General features: G+C 40.5%; 1 protein-coding gene across 6 annotated transcripts in view; it reads right to left on the bottom strand.

The window, feature by feature from the left end:
• The window catches only part of CACNA1C (calcium voltage-gated channel subunit alpha1 C), a 490677-nt gene that overhangs the window by 193330 nt on the left and 277173 nt on the right, over positions 1-20174 (bottom strand). For all 6 annotated transcript variants that reach the window (XM_069807710.1, XM_069807711.1, XM_069807713.1 and 3 more), the window contains exons 4-5: positions 11078-11217; positions 3210-3349 (exon numbers count right to left, since the gene is read on the bottom strand). In XM_069807710.1, coding sequence (XP_069663811.1) covers positions 3210-3349; positions 11078-11217 — 280 coding nt within the window. The remainder of the gene's footprint in view (positions 1-3209; positions 3350-11077; positions 11218-20174) is intronic.

Genomic DNA, 20174 nt, shown 5'->3' with positions numbered 1-20174 from the left:
AGAGAGTGGTTTCTCTGCTCTGAGGCTAACATCCTCTGTCCATCTATCTGAAGCTTTCAGATACCCATATTGACCCAGGTGTCTAGCACTGGTAGCCAATATGAGGCATACAGAGTTAGAAGCCACTTCTGAAAGTGTTACACCTTGAACTTTTGCTTCAGTCTCTCCATCTGCAAAATGCAGACACCAGTAATTTACTTTAGAGGGCAATTAATATGTTTTTCCCCTACTTCTAATCATACTTATGTGCAAATGCTCTATATTCTGAAACAGGTCTTTAAATTCTCAAACCTGAATACAAAAGGTGTCCCTCTTAAATTGGATTATTTCCTATGGATTGACCCAGAGAGAAAAAAATCCATGCAAACTCCTTTTGACTCAGAAAAACCGATTCTATGCGGCAAGCCAACGTCTTGCAGACAACCTATTTCCCAACTCCAATCCTGATGAGTTTAAGATTTGCATGCAAAAATTTACCAAGTTCTTCATAAATTTGGTTTATAAGAATCATTGTGCTTTACACTTTTTTTTCCAAATAGCGGTAGTTAGACATGGACCTCAAGCCAAGCAGCAGATGTTGGGCTTTCCATGCAGAAGGCGGCTGCCAATGACCCAGAGGATCCCCTCTTACTAATGAGATGCTGCTTTCATACACTTACAGAGTCTGTTAAGTGAGAATAAATTGCAGTGCATGTCACATTCATGTAATTTTAGGACAAATCTGTGCAGGTTGTCTCCTCACAGTGGAAAAGTCTACTGCATTTTGGAAGGGGAAGGAAGCAAAAGGCTTTTCTTTATGGATGGCAAAACACAGCAAGTGCAACGTTGGTAACTCACCCACTGGTGATTATGATGTCTCAGGGACAGAACCAGAATGGGACGCAGAGATTTGACTTCTAAACCCCTGCACTAACTTATTATGTAATAACGTAATCTTGTAATGTACTATTTATGGTTGGCTTAGGCAATCTTACCTAAAAGGCCTCATGAGAAAAGTTACACTCCAATACATATAGATGTGATAAAATCTATCTAGGCTAATCAACAGGCATTTGTACAATTAAAAAATGCCCAGTGAAGGTTGAGGCCATATTAGCTACAGACCCCAGCAGGCTTTCTGAAAGCAACACCAGCCCCAAAGAAGCCTGGTTCAATAAATATGTCCCTAGTCAGAACCATAAAGACTAATACAGGCTGTCTGTCAGATCAAGTTGATGGTTTGCCTGCTTCACACTGGACTGGCATTTCATTGTCTAGACCAAATGTTTGGTAGCATGCACCAGGCTCCCTGGCTCTGTTCTGGTGCAAATTAAATAATTCTCTCGATAAGAAAACCCGCAAATGGACTATTAGTTAGTCTACACTGGGGTCAAGATCATATATGCATATGGATATGAACTGTGTCAGATTTGGCTCCCTCAGCTTCCTCTAGTTCTCTAAGAGCACTGGTCAAGAGACTCGAACAGTAGTAACAAAACACCTTTCTCTCAGGGAACACATGTTGTTCTCCAAAACAGCAAGAACTATAAGCACAGTTAAGCTCAGCCTATGTCAGAACAACTCTCAGAACATGTCCCAGCATAAGCAGCATCTCACCAAAAACACTCCAGTTCACAGATGTTTAAATTTGAGTACCTTCCCCTTTACCATACAGTGGGCACGCAACCAGAAAGTGTCAAAAGACTTAGATCAGAGAAGGACTAGGAAAGAACAACCAACCCTTAATTTACAGCCATGAATTAAGTGGTGGGTGCCAGTGCAGACTGAAGACCACAGACAGAATACTCTTTATGAGACAAATCTGGCAGAAAGAAGAGCTGTATTCTGCAAGGACTGAAGGCTGTCTGCATGAAACAACCCACTGCAGTAATTCCTAACAGAGGTGGCATGAATAGTGGATGTTCATTCTGTATCAGAGGGGAAGTTCCTTAGTTGCCCAATAGACAGCATTTACTTCTCAGTATTTTCTACTCACCAAATGATGCCCAAAGTAACCCCAAGTTGGGCACAAGCTGAGGCCTTGCAGACAGTTTAGCAAGCATGGCTTTTTATAAGACCAAATAGTAGAACTGTCCATTGCCTCAGTATTTTTTGCTTTTATCAGTGCTTCAGCTCTTTCCACAGAGATTCTTACCTTTCATTTAAAAAGTTTCTACCCTTTATGGTTGTGGAGAAAAGCCTGCAAACATGGTTCTAATATAACCTAGTGGGTCAGAAAACAAGCCAAAGAAAAAAACCTCACACTTATTTTTCCTAACAACTAAATTATGATTTTTAAGCTGATGTCACAGAGTTTATGGTAACTTGACTCAAGGTTTTTGAATGACTAAGGTTAGAAGTACTTTAAGATATCAAACTAGCAACCTCCCCAAACAAAATAAACAAAGCTCTCTCCACAGCTATTCCAGAGAAGATTAACTCCTTTCCTGCCAGCTACATCTCTCATTGCTATAAACATGGAAAGCAATGACAGCTTTCAACTAAGTCTCTCTCCAAAAGGCCAGTAGGTCCTGCCTATAACAAACTCTCAAGCCAAGTGATATAATCCTCCCACACTGTGATGTCCATATTCCACCTCCACAATAGAATTACCAGACTTCCAGTTACTCATACCTTCATTGTAAATAAGAAAATGGATGTTAGACTATCAAAAGGCACTTGAGGACTTTCTCAGAGACATTATAAATAATTTAAGCAAATAAGACTAACAAAGAACATGACTGTGTCATTACCCTATGTCTTGTTGGTTCTAGATTGTTCCCAGTGCTCTTGATCAGAACATCGTGTGTGAAGAAGAAAATGCAATTTTAATGAAAAAGCTCCTCTCCCTCCAAAATCAACACAAATGGCCATACAGCATTTCCATCAAGATCAAGTATTTATAATATCAACAATACACTATGACTTTACAATTATCTAAAGGATCTTTTACTTGAAATCATGAAGATCTTGGATCTCCCACTTTCAGTTTATAAAGGTTGCACAATCAGATTCACATACCATGAAACTTCCATTCCCCTTCAGCTCTGTTTTGGTCATCCTTTGTTTAATATCACATTTATCATGGATACATTAATTTGAAAAAAGGCCTCCCACACACATCAAAAATAATCTGCATCACGCTCTATCTTCAAAATTGTTACACAGATTACTCCTGCCCCATGACACACCACAGACATACATAAAAGAAAAACAATGATGTTACTTACTAGGTACTCCAGACACCAGCCGTAACGGACGTAATACTCGGAAAGCCCGCAGTGCTTTAACATCGAATCCGGCACCTTTTCCTCCTATTGAATTCCCCCCATCTGCTTTGGTTGCTTGTTCTAAAATTGCACTAAAAAGCCTGCAAAAAGAAAGAGGAAACAATCTGTAGGCAGACAGCAAGGCTTGGGCTAAACAGGAACAGAGATCATCATCATCATATCACCCAAACTATCTCACAGACCTGTGAAGAGTGTCACACATCTCAGTCGACATTCACATATGGTGGAGGAGAGACAGACTCTTCCCATATGCAATAGCTTAATGGTGATGTCTATACCATTTGCAATACACTTTGTTTCTGGAGCAGACATAAACACGACATACTCCTTCAGCCTAATGGCTTCTTACAGCCAGCTACGGACTACCACAGCGACCAGCCTGCCTGGTAGCACGTGGATGTGTGGTCCCTGCCGTGTGTGCTGGGGCTTGCCGGGTGCTTCAAAATGGCCTTTCTGGCAATGCCTTGTGCTGAATTTAAAGGGTCACCAACAGCAGAGTACGTGGGTCAGATTCTGAAGGCAGCCTTCAGGCTGTCCTTACCAGGCAGTCGGGACTTACTTAGCGGGCGGAAAGGCAAGAAAGCACAAATTTTAGGTTTTGCCCTTTCTGCTGCCAATACTTTGCTGCCTTTATTAACCAACAATCCACCATGGAGAAAAAAATCATCATCCATAATTAATCCAATCATGAATTATCTGTCACCCATTTTACAAGGAATTGAGATTCACCAAGGTCACTGCAGGCAGAACTTGGTGTAAAACTCAGGGATCTTTCAAGGTGCCAATTTTTAGATAAGGGAATATGCTTAGATTATGTGCTTGTGTATCCATTTGTAAATTCCCTGACGCATTGGCTAGGGAAAGTGCAAAACTGTAGGAGTCTTATTATTAGAATGTTTTATTATACCAGTCTTAATGTTTTATCTTGGCTAGTTAGGAGTAGCTGCTTTAAGGAGAAGATGTTTCACTTGGAACGCATTTGAAAAGGCAGAGCAAGGAAGAAAAGACAATGTACTTCTGTGAAAGAGCTGAAGGCTCACCCTATGTGTTAATAAGAACTTGATTTAATAAATTAGCTTTCAGGAAGCAGCTTCCATTTTTCTGGTAAAACATTAGTACCTTTGGGGGAGGACAGATTCCTCATGAATTTGCTAATGACATTGCTTTCAGCCTTAAAGTCATCAGCTTGAACCCAGCCAAATTCAGTAGAGGTTAAAAGCTGTTCCAGTCTAAATGGATGTTTGGCGCTCAGTAGAAAATGCTTGCCTGTGAGTGGCAGAGACCCCTTGGCCCTTAGCTTGCCATGGAGGTACCAGAGGTAACTTTAAAGAAGCTGCCTGGGATGCCAGAAACAGCCTAGTTGGAGTGGCTGGGATTCAGCACTGGCTGATTTCTCTCTCAGACTTTGCAGACTGCAGTGCCTCTGTCAGGTTCTCATCTATACGCCCTGACTGGCATATTCCACAGAGAGCCCCCAAACTGCATATCAAGCAGAGGCTGCGCTGCCTGATTGCTTTGCAAGGAGCTCCAATCCCTGCAGTCCACCGTTAAAACTTACTGATAGAGCCAACAAACAGAGAGAGCTTGCCCTAGATAGAAAAAGAAGGATTCATTTACTGAAGCATCTAAGCCAACACATTTCCCCAGCACTAAATCCGCACAAAAACATGGATTAGGGGAGTGCAAATGCGAAATTAGATTCTTAAGCAGTTTTCAAAAAAAATTCATATAAAGAGTCTTATAAAACTTGTCAGCTGTGACTGAGGAACTCCTAACTGGATCTATTCAAAGCCTCAACTTCAAGCACTGCAGAAAGATTTAACAACTAGGTAACAAGCGTGGGAAAAACTGTGTGTGCCGAGGTTGGATGCTGAGTTTGTAGGTGTTGCAGACTGAGAAGCAGGATGCAGAGAAGACAAAAACAGAGCCTATGAGAAATACTGCATTGACTACAGATATCACAGAGAGAGATAAACAAGGGCTGATGCAAAGAACATGAATTATTGGAATGTATGTATTACTTGAGCTGTGTACACAAATTACACAGTTGCAATTTTCTGCTGGTCTTCATAATAGAAACGCTGTAGGTCAAATTTGGCCTAATGTATTTTCAGTAAGCTAGTGATTAAGCTCTAGAAATATGCCCTATTTCTTATTCAAACGTTTCTATCTTCCTAGTCAACAGAATTCCCATACTAGATGATGAGTGACATACCTATACAACAGTCCCAGTCTCCTGGGATCCTCTGGAGGAAAAAGAATTCACTGCAAAAGGTTTCTTACGCTGCTTTTCAGCTCTCTTGCAATGCTGAAGACAAGAAATCTCAAGGAACTCTGAGTCAGCAACTATACAAAACTGAAAGTCCATTCTCCCGGTCCCCATTATCACTGGCCCCATGTTTTACCAAACAGCAGCTCTTGGCAGCTGGCACCAAAGGCATTTCTCTTGCCACCCATGCAATGGACAAACCATGAGCTGCTCTAGATTTCTGCATTCTAGGAAAAGCTATACACGGCTTAAATTAATTCAAGAGGAGCAGAAACTTGACCAGTAGGATGGCTACTCCATTGGAGCTAGAATGTGCCTTCCCAGACTAATGCAGCTACACTGCAGGCCAGTTGGCCCTGTTTGTGTGCTCCAGCATTGATGTGCCAACCATGCTCTCTTGAGGTACCCACAGTCATCTGCCTACTGTACTTCTGGAATAATTTGCAGTAATTCCTGCTGCTCCTTATTTACAAACCTATGTTTAAACTTGAATTGCATTATTCCTGCTAATCCTCCTCTAAGGCATTTATTCCATGCTTAATATCTCTCCCTGTACTAATTCTGCTTTTTACTAATGCAATACAACTTTTTATTTCTCTCATTTATGTCACTCTCTCTCCTTTTTGTATTGGGGTCTAGACTGTGCCCAATCTGGCGTACTGAATCTCTACTCCACTCCTCAAATTTATAGTACATCTTGCCAATCCTACTTCATCGTCCCTATTGCCTCCTGAGTTAGGGCATGGGCAAATATCTATGACTCAGAGGCTACAACTACCACATGCTTTTTTGGCTGTAACTCATTATGACCCAGAGGGGAGGAAAAAAATAAAATAATAAAATGTCCTGTTCAGAAATAGCACCAATGATAAGACACAGAAGAAACGTAAGGCTTCTGACAGCCCCTGCCATTATCCTCTAATTACGAAAAAAACCCACAACCCATATTCAGTTTGTAGTTTCTATGAGCTCTACAGACTTTCTAGTTTTTCAGCTAATTGTTTTCCAATCCTACAAAAGATGGATAGATGTTAAGCTACTGATACAAAACAGGAGGCCAGAGTCCTTCTACCTGTATTTACATGGGAAAATCTGCTCTTTGCTGAAAACCTCTGGGAAAAGCTTACAGAGGGTATGGTGGAGCGAGGTGCAGTTCTTGCCTTCTCTTCTCAGTAGGTGAGTTAGCTGAAATGTATGCTCCAAGCATGGTGTAAGAACACTGCTGACAGAGAAATCAAAGTCTGGATGGTATAAAAACGCAAGAGGGCTAATCTCTTGTGGCCACTGAAAACCTCACCATTTAAAAAAATAAATAAATACAGAAATCAATTTTATTTCCTTCCAGCTAACTACTTTCCACCAGCCTAAATTCATGCCCCATTTTCATTTGGAGATAGTACTTTCCACTGATGAAGCACAATTAACAGCATCTTGAGTTCTGAATTTCACTTGTGGCATGACTACACCTAAACTAATTTAATTTGACACACATGAACTATAAAGCAGAAAATAAATTTCTGTCACACACATGCATGTATGGACACATTCCACTTTTTTATTTTTACATTTACTTGTGAGGTATGAAGCTAGTCTCACTGTTTTTCTTTCTTATATTTTTTCTGTTTCCCTTTTGACATCTGAAATATCAAAAATGTTTTCACTTTGCTAGATGACCCCAAGAGCAGCATGATAAGGCTGTAACCTGCTCTACAGCTCTTCATCTCTTCCTCTGTGGGGAGGGCGCGCTGATTTTTATAACATAAAAAAAGAACTTGTCAAGGGCCTTCAGAATGTAAAGAGAAAACAGAAGGCTTGGTATTTCTAAGGCCAAAAATCAGCAGAAAAACAGCTGAAAGAATCCTCATAGGTATAAAGAAATAGTAAAGTACAATGATTTTTTTTTCACAACGTTTTACAGTTCACCTCTGATTTGTGAGTGTGAAAGTGTTTGGGTCTGCCCTTTAGAAACTCCCCACAGGTCTTCAGAAAGAGATATACTGTGACCACATTTTCCAGTCTGCTTTGAATTTCAGATCCTTCCCAAATACCTTCACCTGCTTACCTTCCCAAGTAAGACTGCCTTTCAAATTATGACACCTTTTTTTCTGGCAGAAGCTATATGTCCTTGGAGAATAACTGTGCTTAGCAGACAAACCACAGCACTTCCAGGAAAGACAGATATTCTTCTAGCACAACATTGTCAAGTTAGCCTTCTCTCAAGAGAAATTTCCTTCAACAGCCTAATATTAAAGGACATCACTATTATATCTGTAAGTTCTAATGTTTTCCAAAAGAGGAACAGTAAAACTTAAGGAAGTAGGAAACAATTTGACTAATCATTAGTGTTTGTGGGTTGTGCCTCATTAGGCATCTTACAGGTGCGATCTCTACTCTTAACTAATAATGTTCTTATCCACAGAGCCTCTGACTGATACCCTCATACAGACATTTTTCTTCAAAGCAGCATTTAATGGTGCTGCTATAGCAGGGTCACGGACTATTTAAAGATAAGCTAGAATCAAGCTTTAAAAGACTTAGCTGGTGAATAAGCAGATCTCCCACACTGCAAGAATGATAAGCTGTTACAAGCCTACAGGTCTAAAGTGCATCCTTTCTCCAGAAAATGTAGCAGTCGTGTTCAGTGCTCCCCTCTGCTGCTGCTGCGTATTCCTATGGCCTTGTTAGAACCACTGACTCTAAAATCCCTTTGGATACCAGGGGACCTATCTTCAGAAGGCAGGGCAAAGCATGCAGGCGCATTGTTACAAATTTTTTTTATAGAAACTGAGCCTTCCCTCTAGAATTTATGCTTGGTCCTACACATGTCCATTTTCCTCTTACTCTATTGACTTGTATGTTTTAACATAAATTGAGCCAGTTCTGCTGTATTATCTCTTCAAGATACAGGTGGTAAGCAGTGTATGCTAGGTGGATTTAGAGACAAACAAAGGATCTAAAACCTGTCTTGGTTTTTTCTCCTTTAACTTCTAACAGTACTTGAAGAAGTATTTTCCATCTAGCCTTTCTATTTTATGTAGCAAGGACGATCATCCTTGAAAATGAAGATGATTCCTAAGGCAGAACAAGCACGAATGGCAATTACCACAGTTGTTTGGGGACTTGATGCTTCTGGTATGAGTCCCACACCATCCTTTGCCCCACATAGTAAATAAATGCCTCTGTCCAGTGCTACAGCTGTGTCCAAATTACTCAGCTTTCTCCAATAGCTCCATCAATAGGCAGAAAAAGACACCACAAGGAAACGTTACCAGCACTTGCTTTCTTCCTCCTCTCTCTCTCCCTTTAGAATTTATTTTAAACCTTTTCCATAGGACTTCCTCCTTGACAAAATATTCAAATACACTGAAATTTAAACATAATGTCATTGAGGGGTTTCAGACAGAGCCTAGGAAAAGGAGACAGGGCAGAACAGTAACAGATGGTACCACCACGTAGATTTTGCAGAGCGGTTATGGAGAGAAAAAGCAGTGCACCAGCATAGGCTGTGGTACTGTATGAGTGAGTTTAAACAGATAAACATCAAAGGAACCCATCTGGCCTTGAAGTGGAATCTGTCACTTGAGATTGTTACTATTTAACAGAGACCTTGGGGTCTTGGCTGTGTTTATTATACTCATGTAATCCCTCCCCAGTTACATTTTTTGTTTGCCATCTAGTGACTGAGAGCTGCTGGAGGCAAGAGCAGACAGAAGAGCTGAGAGCTGCAGCTTCTGTCAGTGGCAAGGGAATTAATTTTACTCTGAATATCATCTTGCTGATTACCTGCCCTCGTAGGAAAATTGAAAAGGACTGTACTTAAACTAGATATAATGCTGCCCTGTGATTTCTGGAGCTCTGCTCTTTTGCGTTCCAATGGAAGAAGAAGAGGTAACATGTCCTCTTTAAAAAGTCTCTTTCTCATAAAAATGAAAAGGGAATAATCACATTCACAGGACTTTTGTTCTCCAATCTTTCTTCAACTTAAGCAGCAATTCCCAAGCAGGTGAGATATCTGAGGGCATTCAAAGGCAGAACCAGCTACAGAACTGGACATCAATGCCAGGGTAGGGGCTGGGGATTTTCTGACTTCCGATTACTAATTTGCTGTTGGATCCTCTGGCTGCAGGTAGGAATGAAGGAGAAAAACAATTGGGCAGCACTGCCATAAAGAGAAGCGTTATGCCCATGTGGAGGTAGAGAGGTCTTGGGACTAAGAATAGGTTCCAGCTTGTCCTCCCTCCCCCTCACTGGGAATTCTCCTTCCACCCATTTTTCCCCATGATGACAGAAAGTGGGAGGGATTGGGTGGCACACAGCAGTTTGCTGATGTAATTTTGGGGGGCCACTACAAAAATGGTCAAGGAGCTAGATAGACTTTGATTTGGGGCAGAAATTATGAGGGGGTTTTGATGACTGAGAGCATCCCTTTTGACATTTTCCCTATGAACTGATGCGGGGTTTCCTTGGTAAAGAGGTGAAAAGACTGCAAGTTTTTGTGGGCGATGAAACTCTAACAATGGAGTGGTGGGAGGATGGGACAAATTACTTAAGCAAAGAAATACTTGTTCTCTTTGTCTTCAGGCATAGTTTATCCTTCACCTCTTCCCTTCAACAACCACAATTCAAACCCCTTGCTTATCTCTTACCCTTAGGAAGAAAAAGCAGAAGGTGTTTTACATTGCTTTTATTCGAATGAATTAAATGCCAAGCTTGAACAACATGGAGAGGAATAAGGGGATTAGAAAGGTTGCAGCTCAAAGTGGAAATTTGATCTACAATAGAAAAATTAGTCTTTAAAAAGGTTAAAACATTAAAAGGGTTAAAAATCAAGTGTGGAAATCACCAGCAGAACAGTGCAATTGAACTGAAGAACACATTTTTATTTGTAAGTATGAAAACATGGGATTTAAATTTTTCATCCAACTTTGAGAATAAGAAAGAGTAAAAGTTCACAAGATGGCAGAATTTATTCGTCATCCAACTCTAATCTTAATTAAAGGATCCCACCTAGATTTTTTTTTTTAAATATTCATACAGATTTACAAGGGATTTTCTTCCAATTAAGCATATTCAGGCATTTGACTTTGTCCAACAGCCTTGCACTGCTTCCTCTTTTTATCCTGTTCCCAAAAAGCAGTTTAATTTCCATGTCTTGCAAACCATTAAAAGCCTTGGAAAAGGCTAAGCAGCAAGGGATACCACACAGAAAATGTACATCAACTGATTGTCAATCCTTAATCTTTACCCCAAGGTAAATCATTGCTACACACTGAAATTAGCATGAATCAAGTTATACCTGCAGAAGACCAGTGAGTTAACTATCTTTTTAGGTTACACAATAAAACTTGGTAAAATGTGGAACCTGTAGGGGGGCTAACACAGGAGGAACAAATGGTGGTTGTAGGAGGAACATGATGGGCAGCAGCCTCTAACATCACCCATACGTAATGTACCAAGCATTCACCCACCCTCATGCTCCCAAGGGTTGCCAGTATCCCCACGTGTGCAGTGCATTCAAAGACAAAATGTCGGTACTCACCCTACTACCACAATTATAAAATCTAGTAAATTCCAGCCATTGCGGAGGTAAGCGTTGGGGTGAAAGAGAAGTCCATATGCTATTACTTTTAAAAATGCTTCCACTGTAAAAATTATGAGAAAGAGATACTCCACTCGTTCCTGGGGAAGATAAGAGAACAAGAGAGACAATGGTTAGTGCAAGTGACAAAGTGTGGATAAGGACGTTTTCTTCTGTCACAGTCCGCCCAGGTAGCCTCCAACTCACTGCCTAGCCAGTTAGGTACATTTAACATGCACGGCTTGCCGGAGAGCTTTTCTCCTCAGACTTGCATAGTCTGCAGCCAGTTTGACAGGACAGTGGCAGTACATTTTGGTTAGGCTCTGAAATTTGCTGCCCTTGCTTTTGGCAGGGTCTAACCACTGCATAAGCCTGTACAAAGGAGGAGGGGAGAGGGTCAACAGGCACGTTCTAGCACTCAGCTTTCTACAGAGTACATTGCCAAATATTGTCAGAATGAGCTGCATCCAGTCCTTTTCTACCTCTGGAGAGGAAATATTGCTGGATGCAATGCTGTGGAGAGAGATGGGGAGAAATAAAGAGAGGGGCCCACCTGAGACTGATGCATGTGTCAAACTGTACCTTCTTTGGGATTCCCTTTTCTGTTGCTAGGGAATAGGTAGGCTGGATATTGGTGGTAAACGATTTACAGATCAAGCTGACTAATGCTAAAGGCTTTTAGTAATTTCATCAGAAATGTATATGTCTCCATGAAATACAGGCTGCAATTAAGCATATCCAAACAAAGTCACTTCCAGTGACAGTACAGCCTGATTCAGGACAAGCAAGCGGGCTTTTGGAGTCAGTATGCAGGCTCACTCTCTCTCATCTCTGGTGTTTTTAGCCCCAGTATGGAATATGAATAGCAGTGTTGCAGAAATGGTAGGGACCTCCACCTAAGTAGGAGGGAAACTGCAGCATTAGGTAATCACTACAAAAGTGCTGCGTGGCAAGCTGAGTGGGAAATAAGTGTGTGAAAACTAGATGACAGCAAAAGGAGATTAGGTCCCTACAAGGTCAAACTACAAAGTTATTAAAAGTTCACATTAAAGAAATAAAAATTTGAGATAAATACAAATTAAAACATCCTAGGCATTCCTGGTCATATCTTACAGGGTACCCAGCAAGACAATCAGGCAGGTTACTACTTTATTTTTCTTTTCAGCTCCAAACTGCAATTGCCCTGTTCCTCTGTCCAGTTGAGTGCATGTATGACACTTTTATGTGATACAGCAATACAAAATGTGCAGGATTACAAAAAAATCATTCCATCATTTGACAGCTGCCCATGTGAACATCTTCCATTCATCTCCAGGTAATTAACAACTCACTAGCAACCCATTCATCAAAAAAAGGCAACTGCATGTTTACATTAATGTGTTATTTTACACAACTGAGAAATCCCATCTGGCAGTAGCAAGTACACGTTTGTGCTTTAAAATATTACTGTTTTCCCTCAGACAATGCTTTCATAATGCCTGTAGTATTCCCCAATACTTAGTACAGGGAATACCTAAAAAAGAAAAAGTATCATTCTGCAGTTATCTGACCCAGTCGTAAAGCTTTTGAATGGGCCCACAGCACAGAATTTGTTCATTGTTGTCCCAGATGGAGACAGGTCAGCACACTAAGGATTTCCCTCCCCTTGAGCTCAGAGAAGCAAACAACAGCATACAACACTAGTGACTACTATGTCCCCAGCTCTACAAATAGTAAGTGCATTATTTTATTTAGTACAGAAATTGGCACATAAATGCTAACAGCCAGGAGCCCAGCTAGGGGCTTGGCCACAGAAAAGAGCTCCATAATGGCTTGCACACTCCTAGAAGGGACTAACCTGGCAGCCCTTCTCCTTCCACTGCTGCTGACAACAGAATGGGTACTAATTGATGTACAAATCATAGTCAGACAGACCCAAAAAATCAAGCTCTATGCACATACTTGTCAAGTAAGACAAGCTGTCACGAAACCTCTTAAAAAAACAAACAAAAAACCCAACAAAAAACCAAACCAAACCACAAAATGATTGTATGATGGGAAGTCTATGCAGTCTTTCTGATTGCCCTGCACCTTTGTGCTGCCACATGCCTCTATCAGCATCGCGCCAGGCCAGACGCAGTAGCTCTGCCTGGGAGGCGATGCCCTACCTCTGACAGCACAAGGTAAAGCCTGTGTAGAGGCTGGGTGAAGATGGAAATGGGCTCTCTGTGTGAAGAACCTGCCCTGAACCGAGAACGGGAGTAGGGAGTGTTGTGCGTGGGATGGACGTAGCCTCAATAGGGATGAATGAACATCTTTTAGGACAGAAACGAAAATTTCTCTTGCTGCAGCCCAGCCCATTAATGGGTCTCACTCCCTGTTTCAGCCAAGGGCTTTCCACAGTTGTGGGCAAGCTCTCTTTCCCTCCCACAAAAAGGGCCACAGTAGGTCCGAAACCACTCTCTCATTCAGACTACCTTTGAGGTTACGCTGTGCGCTCAATTCATCTGGCGTCCCACTCCATAAACAGAGACATGGGCTCATGGAGAAGTGCTGTAGGCCCTAATAGACAGCCTTCCCCTAAAACCTCTCTTGGCGGTCACAGCCTAGACTGATATCAAGAGGACGATGAGGACCCCACCCTCTCATTTAATAACTCCACGTCCAATTTGAAGCAGATCGGCAGAACAATTGATGAGGAAGGCCTAAAGCTGATCCCATGCCCAGTGATTTAACAGCAAGCACTGTCCTTCACCTCCGGGCGCCCTAGGACAAATGCTGCTGCCAGCTTTATCTGGCTTTATGCTTCTTCTGTGGCCACAGTGCTACGCAGGCCTGCCCAGCCAGAAGAGCCTTTCCACTCCATGAATTTCATTGAAATTCCTGTACTAATGCAATGAAAATCCAAGAAAGCAAATACTTGAGAAAATTCTGGAACAACTTTTTAAAAAAAAATATTTAATACTGCACAGAGCAGCCAGTATTTCAACAACTAACAAGTTCCATTTGGTTGGGTTTAGGAGCCTCATACCTTTTTTCCTCTAAAGATGCTTATGGGACTACAGAGTCCTGTTTTGTTATTGTAATAATGCTGTTTGTTGAACCATGTTATTGAAGTAATAATATGCCAAAATATTACACACACGCATATATATACCTATACATAGATATATGCATACGTACATATACAACTACAAGCTGTTTGAATAAATTCCTTACAATGCAGTGTCTAAGGTGGAAAGTTCCATAAAAAATAAAAATCTATAAAAGTCTCTGAAATGAACATAAGATACAGAATGCTAAGCAGAGGAGAGAGATTTTATGATCCTCTGCACTTAAATTAATGATTTCAGGATCTAAAACTGAAGCAAAAATCCTGCTGAGATTAAACAGTGCAGCTACTCCAAGACCATTTCAGGATGCTACTCCTGCTTAGACTCGAGAAGAATTTGAAAAGCCTACAAATTAATTTGTGTTCCCCTTTCTCCTTATACTATAAAACTCAAGAGCCTCCATGAACACAGCATAACTCAGTAATGACGTAGCATAACTGGGTTCCCAGGAACCTGGGTTGCAGTCCCAGTTCTGATGCCACCTTGCCTGGTGAACTCACAGACATGACTTAGCCACCCCCTGCCTCTAGGTTAGAAATGAGAGGAGGACCTGTTGCCATCAGCAGTCACAGAACAATTAATTTGCCTCTGTTAAATGGGCATTTACACTTCTGGCTGCTCATTTGAAGTTTTGCTCTCACAGGTTAGGCAGACTGGGCCCCAGTGTTTCAAGCTCCCACGGGGCATAGCACTGCAAAGTATCCATAACCCCCAGTCCTCTGAGAAGCCAATTTGGTGCCATTTTAAAAGAAACCAAGCTAGACAAATATTGGCATTTCTTTTTGAGAGGTCCCTGCTGACAGGGAGGGAGGGAAGGAGCTGCCCACTACCTTTGTGGGAGGGAAAGGAGAGAGCAACAGCATTGCCCCTTGAAACACAAATCCAAACCACAGCATCAAAAGAGAGGGAACTGACTTTGGAGCTGTGAGAAAGAGAGAACAGTATTTTTCTATTTGTGTCTTAGAAATGGGAACCCTGTTGATGTGGCTGAGATACATGAAGCGTATTGCAGATTGCAGAATTACAAGGCAGGAGCTTCCTGCTTGGGCAATAGTGATGAAGATGTTTCAAAAACCACAGAAAGAAACCAACAATATATGAGTGGAAGAAGAGGAAGGACAAAAGTTTTAGAAAACTGGCCAGTCTCTGGAGTATACGCAGATGTTCTGGGACTGACTCTACCACTGTTTTTTTGAGTTTGTTTTGTTTTTTGTAGATACAGGACATAAGCATCAGTTACCCTAGCTAACAGATTAGCCAGCACTAACATTGCCAAGAAAAAGAACTGTACATCATCTTAGTCTTAATGAAGAAACAAACATTAACTTACTGTTAAGGCTGTAAGATATATTTCCAAAAGAGGATTACTGTATTAAGTACGAAACCCCTCTAATCCCTTATGCCTTCTGAAGACGTCATATGTTTGTTTTGTTTATAATTTTTAAACTGTACCTAATGACATCCTGCATTCATAAAAGGAGTCTGAAAACAGGAAATCCAAGGAAATTACCGTAGGGTGCCACAAGGCTTTTCTCCTGTCAGGAAAGGAGTGAGTAGACCACTGCTGTTTCTGAGAAATGGTCCTCAGAATGATTCACTGTATCTTGATCCTAGCTCTCCAAACCCCATCCACCCAGCAGCACTACTAGGTTATAACATTTTCTTTGCAAGAGTTACTCAAGGCTCAAATCACAGTCAGGTCCTCACATCTCATACGCCCCAGTCTGAAGAGTTTACAATCTAAAATTCAGTCACAAAAAGTTTTCTCAGACTTTGCTGTCTCGCTCTGCTTGCGCTCTGCTCAGTTTGTTACAGATCATGTTTCAAAAACTAGAGCTTATATATTTGAAGCAATGTGCAGCAAGCCCTGCACAGCTAGAACCTTTATGAAGCTGCCTGTTTGACCTTAGACCATGTTACGTCAGTGTCTGCATTATTATTCCCTAGTGCTTCCTTAAACATAAGAGAATACGTTTCTTCAGTAACGCAAATACTCAGTAGTCCAAGGAAAACAGCAGTATTTTAAGGACCTCTGTCATATAGGATGTTTTGGCATTAATTGCATAAATAGGCTCTGAAAGAAACAAGTCAGAGTGGAAGCATTCAGACTTTTTCCTAGTAGGGAAAACAATTTTTTCTGATGGGCAGTAAGGACACTAAACTACAGTGCTGGGAAAGATGGCCCAGAGACTTTATCAAAAAAGGTTCCATGTTTTTGGATTAAAAGTTATCATCACATCCGAGGTACGGATATCCTCATTGTGTAAATATGCTGACCTGGAGACTACTGTTAGCATTAATAACTTTGACCTTCGGTGAGGAAAAGCCTTATGCGTGCACTTAAAGGATCAATTCAATAAAGCAGATGTTAAGACAGGTTTGTTGACAATCAGTTACCTCTGAATGTACTCAATTACTCAGGAGACATTTTCAGCTATGTATGCCTGAAAATAGTACACAAGCACGTGAGGGAATAAAGCTTAAAGCAGGGAACATGTTTGGATTTTTTTTTTTCTTTCTTTCTCCTTAAAACTACTGCCATTGCAGAAACAAGTGGCCATATCTATCTATTTGATAAATAGAAAGAGATGACAAGATAACATACAGCCAAACATAACTCCATTTGCTGTTACTGCTGTTCCTAAAACACACTGTCCCTTCTTTTACCTGTTCCCCAAAAGGAATATTCCCCAAAATTGAGCAAAAGAACACTATCTGATTTTACCCGATGGGTAAAATAAGTCCAAAGAAGGAAGTGGGTGACTGGCATTCAACTAAACATAACCCAAGTCAGAACAGCTTCTGAAAGGTTAGATTTCCAAATATGATCAGCGTTGCCTTCTCTCCACTCCACCCAAAGGCAGTGTCTATATAACATCAGGCTTTACAATGAGCAGAGTTAAATTCATACCAAGCACTGCAGAAATATCACCTTTTAACTAACACCTGTAAATGGGAGATACTCTCACATGCAGCTACTTTAAAGGTGTCCAACACTAGAAGTATAAACCAAAGATAGAATTCTCATTAATATGAAATGGGGAATTATAAAACAGGAATGTAGTGCAAGCCAGCCATTGGTACTTTATGATAATTCATAATGTGTCCATGATGCATTTAAAAAATTTCCACTGAAATGAATAGAAGAGAGGACACTAATAGTTTTGAATGATTACAGACCTGATACACATCCTATATTCAAGAGTGCCTTGGCAAATCAACAAATACTTCATGCATAGGTCTTTTGAGGGATCTAGTCTAAGCTCCATGTTTTTCTTACAGCACTTTGGCAAGGATCAATTTGAATTTATTTACAGGTTCAGTGGAATTACATTTTGTGTCAGAGTCCAACTGTAACACAAAGCCAAGGTACAAGGGGGTCAATCCCCTGTGCTAGGTACCTTGTACAAATACGATTTCCCTTTCTGTGAGCCATATGATCCTTATTCACTCAAACTAAAATACAGATGATTAATGCCATTACTGTTCTGATTTGCTATCATTTCACCTACATTTTTTGACTAACGTTAGGTGGAGAAACAGGCTCCAGCTATAGAGAATAATGTAATTATTGGGAATCCTACATTTCAGAAGAGGTTGATGTGCCAATATAATTTGGACCACAATATGAGAGGAGTATTATTCTGAAACCTCTATACTGAAGAACTTAATTTAATATTGAAGACAGCCCTGCTTTGAGTTGGAATTTGGACTAGACAAGCCACAGAAGTCCCTTTCAACCCCTATTTTTTTCCGACACTCTATATGCATATTTTATCATTCTAAATGCACCTCTAGTCCTCAGAATAATCTAACAAACTCGCTATTGCCTTTCCATTGCACATCAATGTTTCCCAGTGGGATGCCCCATTCTCCACAATAGAGGTGGTCAAGCACGCACCTTTCTGGATTCAAATAAAGGATTATGCATCCACTTGGACTTAAAATTTGGATTCTGGTACCAATTAGATAATGTCTAACCTATATAAGAATTTTCATTACAGTCTTTGGCTAGCAGTAGCAGAAATCTCTTGGGTGTTGTTGCTCAAGATTTCTTCTTTTTGGGACTGAAATAGAACAATACGATCCTGCCTATATATGAATTAAATCCAGGGAATATGTTTCTTATGGGCTCGGTTTTTCTTTGGCATGACCAAGAATTGAAGTCATCCTAACAGGCCATGTACAAACATCCCAACCTGAACAGCTCTGGAGAGGCAAAGAATGTCGTATCCTAGTTTCTTTTGGTTTGGTCCACTACGCTGATTAAATTGACATGAACTGTCACTTTATATTCTGATCAGACCAATAAGAGATTACGCTTCTAGGAGGAAGCAACATCAGGGAAGGCAGCACAAGGTTTATGACTGAGAGCGCCTCACTTAGGGTCTCTGGATAGAAATTAAAAGCTGGCTAGGTGTTGTGTTGTTACCATGCCTAGGAATTAAATTCACCCCTAGAAGAAAGCTTTTACTAGTTTCCTTTATGTAGTTTCAGAGGCAGTGAGGCAGTCCAGTGTCTTTTCCCAAGGTTAGCACAGCCATTTGAAACACCACAGTCAATTGTCCATCTACCAACTGCTGATTAAGGACAGGGTACCAGAAGCATCCGTTTAAATCAGAGCAGCCCCATTATGACAGCTATATCTAATAGATTATCACAAAGCATGTCATGTCTCATCCAGCTCCCAAAATGACTCAAATAAGTTAGAAATTGGCTATTCACTATGCTCAGGTGTCTGAACTTGATCATGTATGCAATGAAATATACAAGTCTTTCAGCCATAAAACATTTCAGTGCTCCATTTTATTAATGTTTTTTATTATTATTAATATTAGAAAGCAGTCCCCTCTAGCATAACCTAACCTTTCTATGCTCAAAACCATGTTAGTGTTAAATATTCAGCATTTTGTTGCCAGGCAGAACAGTAAATATATATATATATCCCACTTTAGGAGGAATTCTTAAAAAAAATAAATCTAATTAAATATTGACTCATTAGGACAGTTTCTAAAATATCTTCTTTACAGCGCATCATCTAAGCAGGATACACAAGTACACTTGCTTTTGGAAACAAGCTACATGACCTCAGCAATAACTGTTCTAATGATTTTATTGTTTTGTACCAGTCACAGGTCCAGAGTTGTTCTCATAATATTGTTTTAATCTGATCATCATTATACAATCAGTGCTTTTAGTACATTATTTTTCAACAAGTCTCTGAACTTCTTAGTGCTAGGAAAAAAGTTTAACAAAGGTGAATCCTAAGCGTCTGACTGCTGAAAAGAAGTAACCCTGTCTCAATGAGATTTATTAATTTCAAGTCAGTCACGTGATTTCAGGAGCTGATGATTTTTTTAACTGCTTGGAATCAACATCATGACAACTGTAGTTTGTCTGCCTTGCAAGCTTAGACTGTTGTCATATGGACAGGCATGCTGAAAAACATTCATGTTCTTATTCAGTCATCTTTTCTAAGAGATCACCAAAAGTTGGGCCCCAAAATGAAGGACTGAATTTCTAACAGAGATCAACATGTGGATAGCGAGTTCTTTTGGAAATATACCCACAACGAGACTGTCTGTGTGCCAAGGGTTTTTACAATCCCCTCATGGATGAGGGGTGTGGAGGAGTTGCATTCCATACCCTTAATTTAATGAAGCATCTTTTCTCTCAGAAAGCTTTTTTTTTTTTATTTTTAAAAATGATCTGATCCTACAAGGTTCTGAGTAATTCTAGTACATGCCAGGTTAGACTAAAATACAGTCTAAACCAGGGAGAATTTTGCTTCTAATTTTAACATGGAAAGTGTTATCCTCTAACTAGGTAAGTCAGCAATTGTCTACAGGATGAATTCCCCGTTTCTCTTGATTGTCTTTATAACTTCTCAGGCAACACTAAAGAATTAGAAATCTTCCCTAAATTGCCTTGCAGGGGGAACCCCGATTTGAAGAGGGCACCACTAC

This window comes from Haliaeetus albicilla, chromosome 19, assembly GCF_947461875.1.
Source record: "Haliaeetus albicilla chromosome 19, bHalAlb1.1, whole genome shotgun sequence".
Lineage (NCBI taxonomy): Eukaryota > Metazoa > Chordata > Aves > Accipitriformes > Accipitridae > Haliaeetus > Haliaeetus albicilla.
This window is presented reverse-complemented; position numbering and strand designations above follow the sequence as displayed.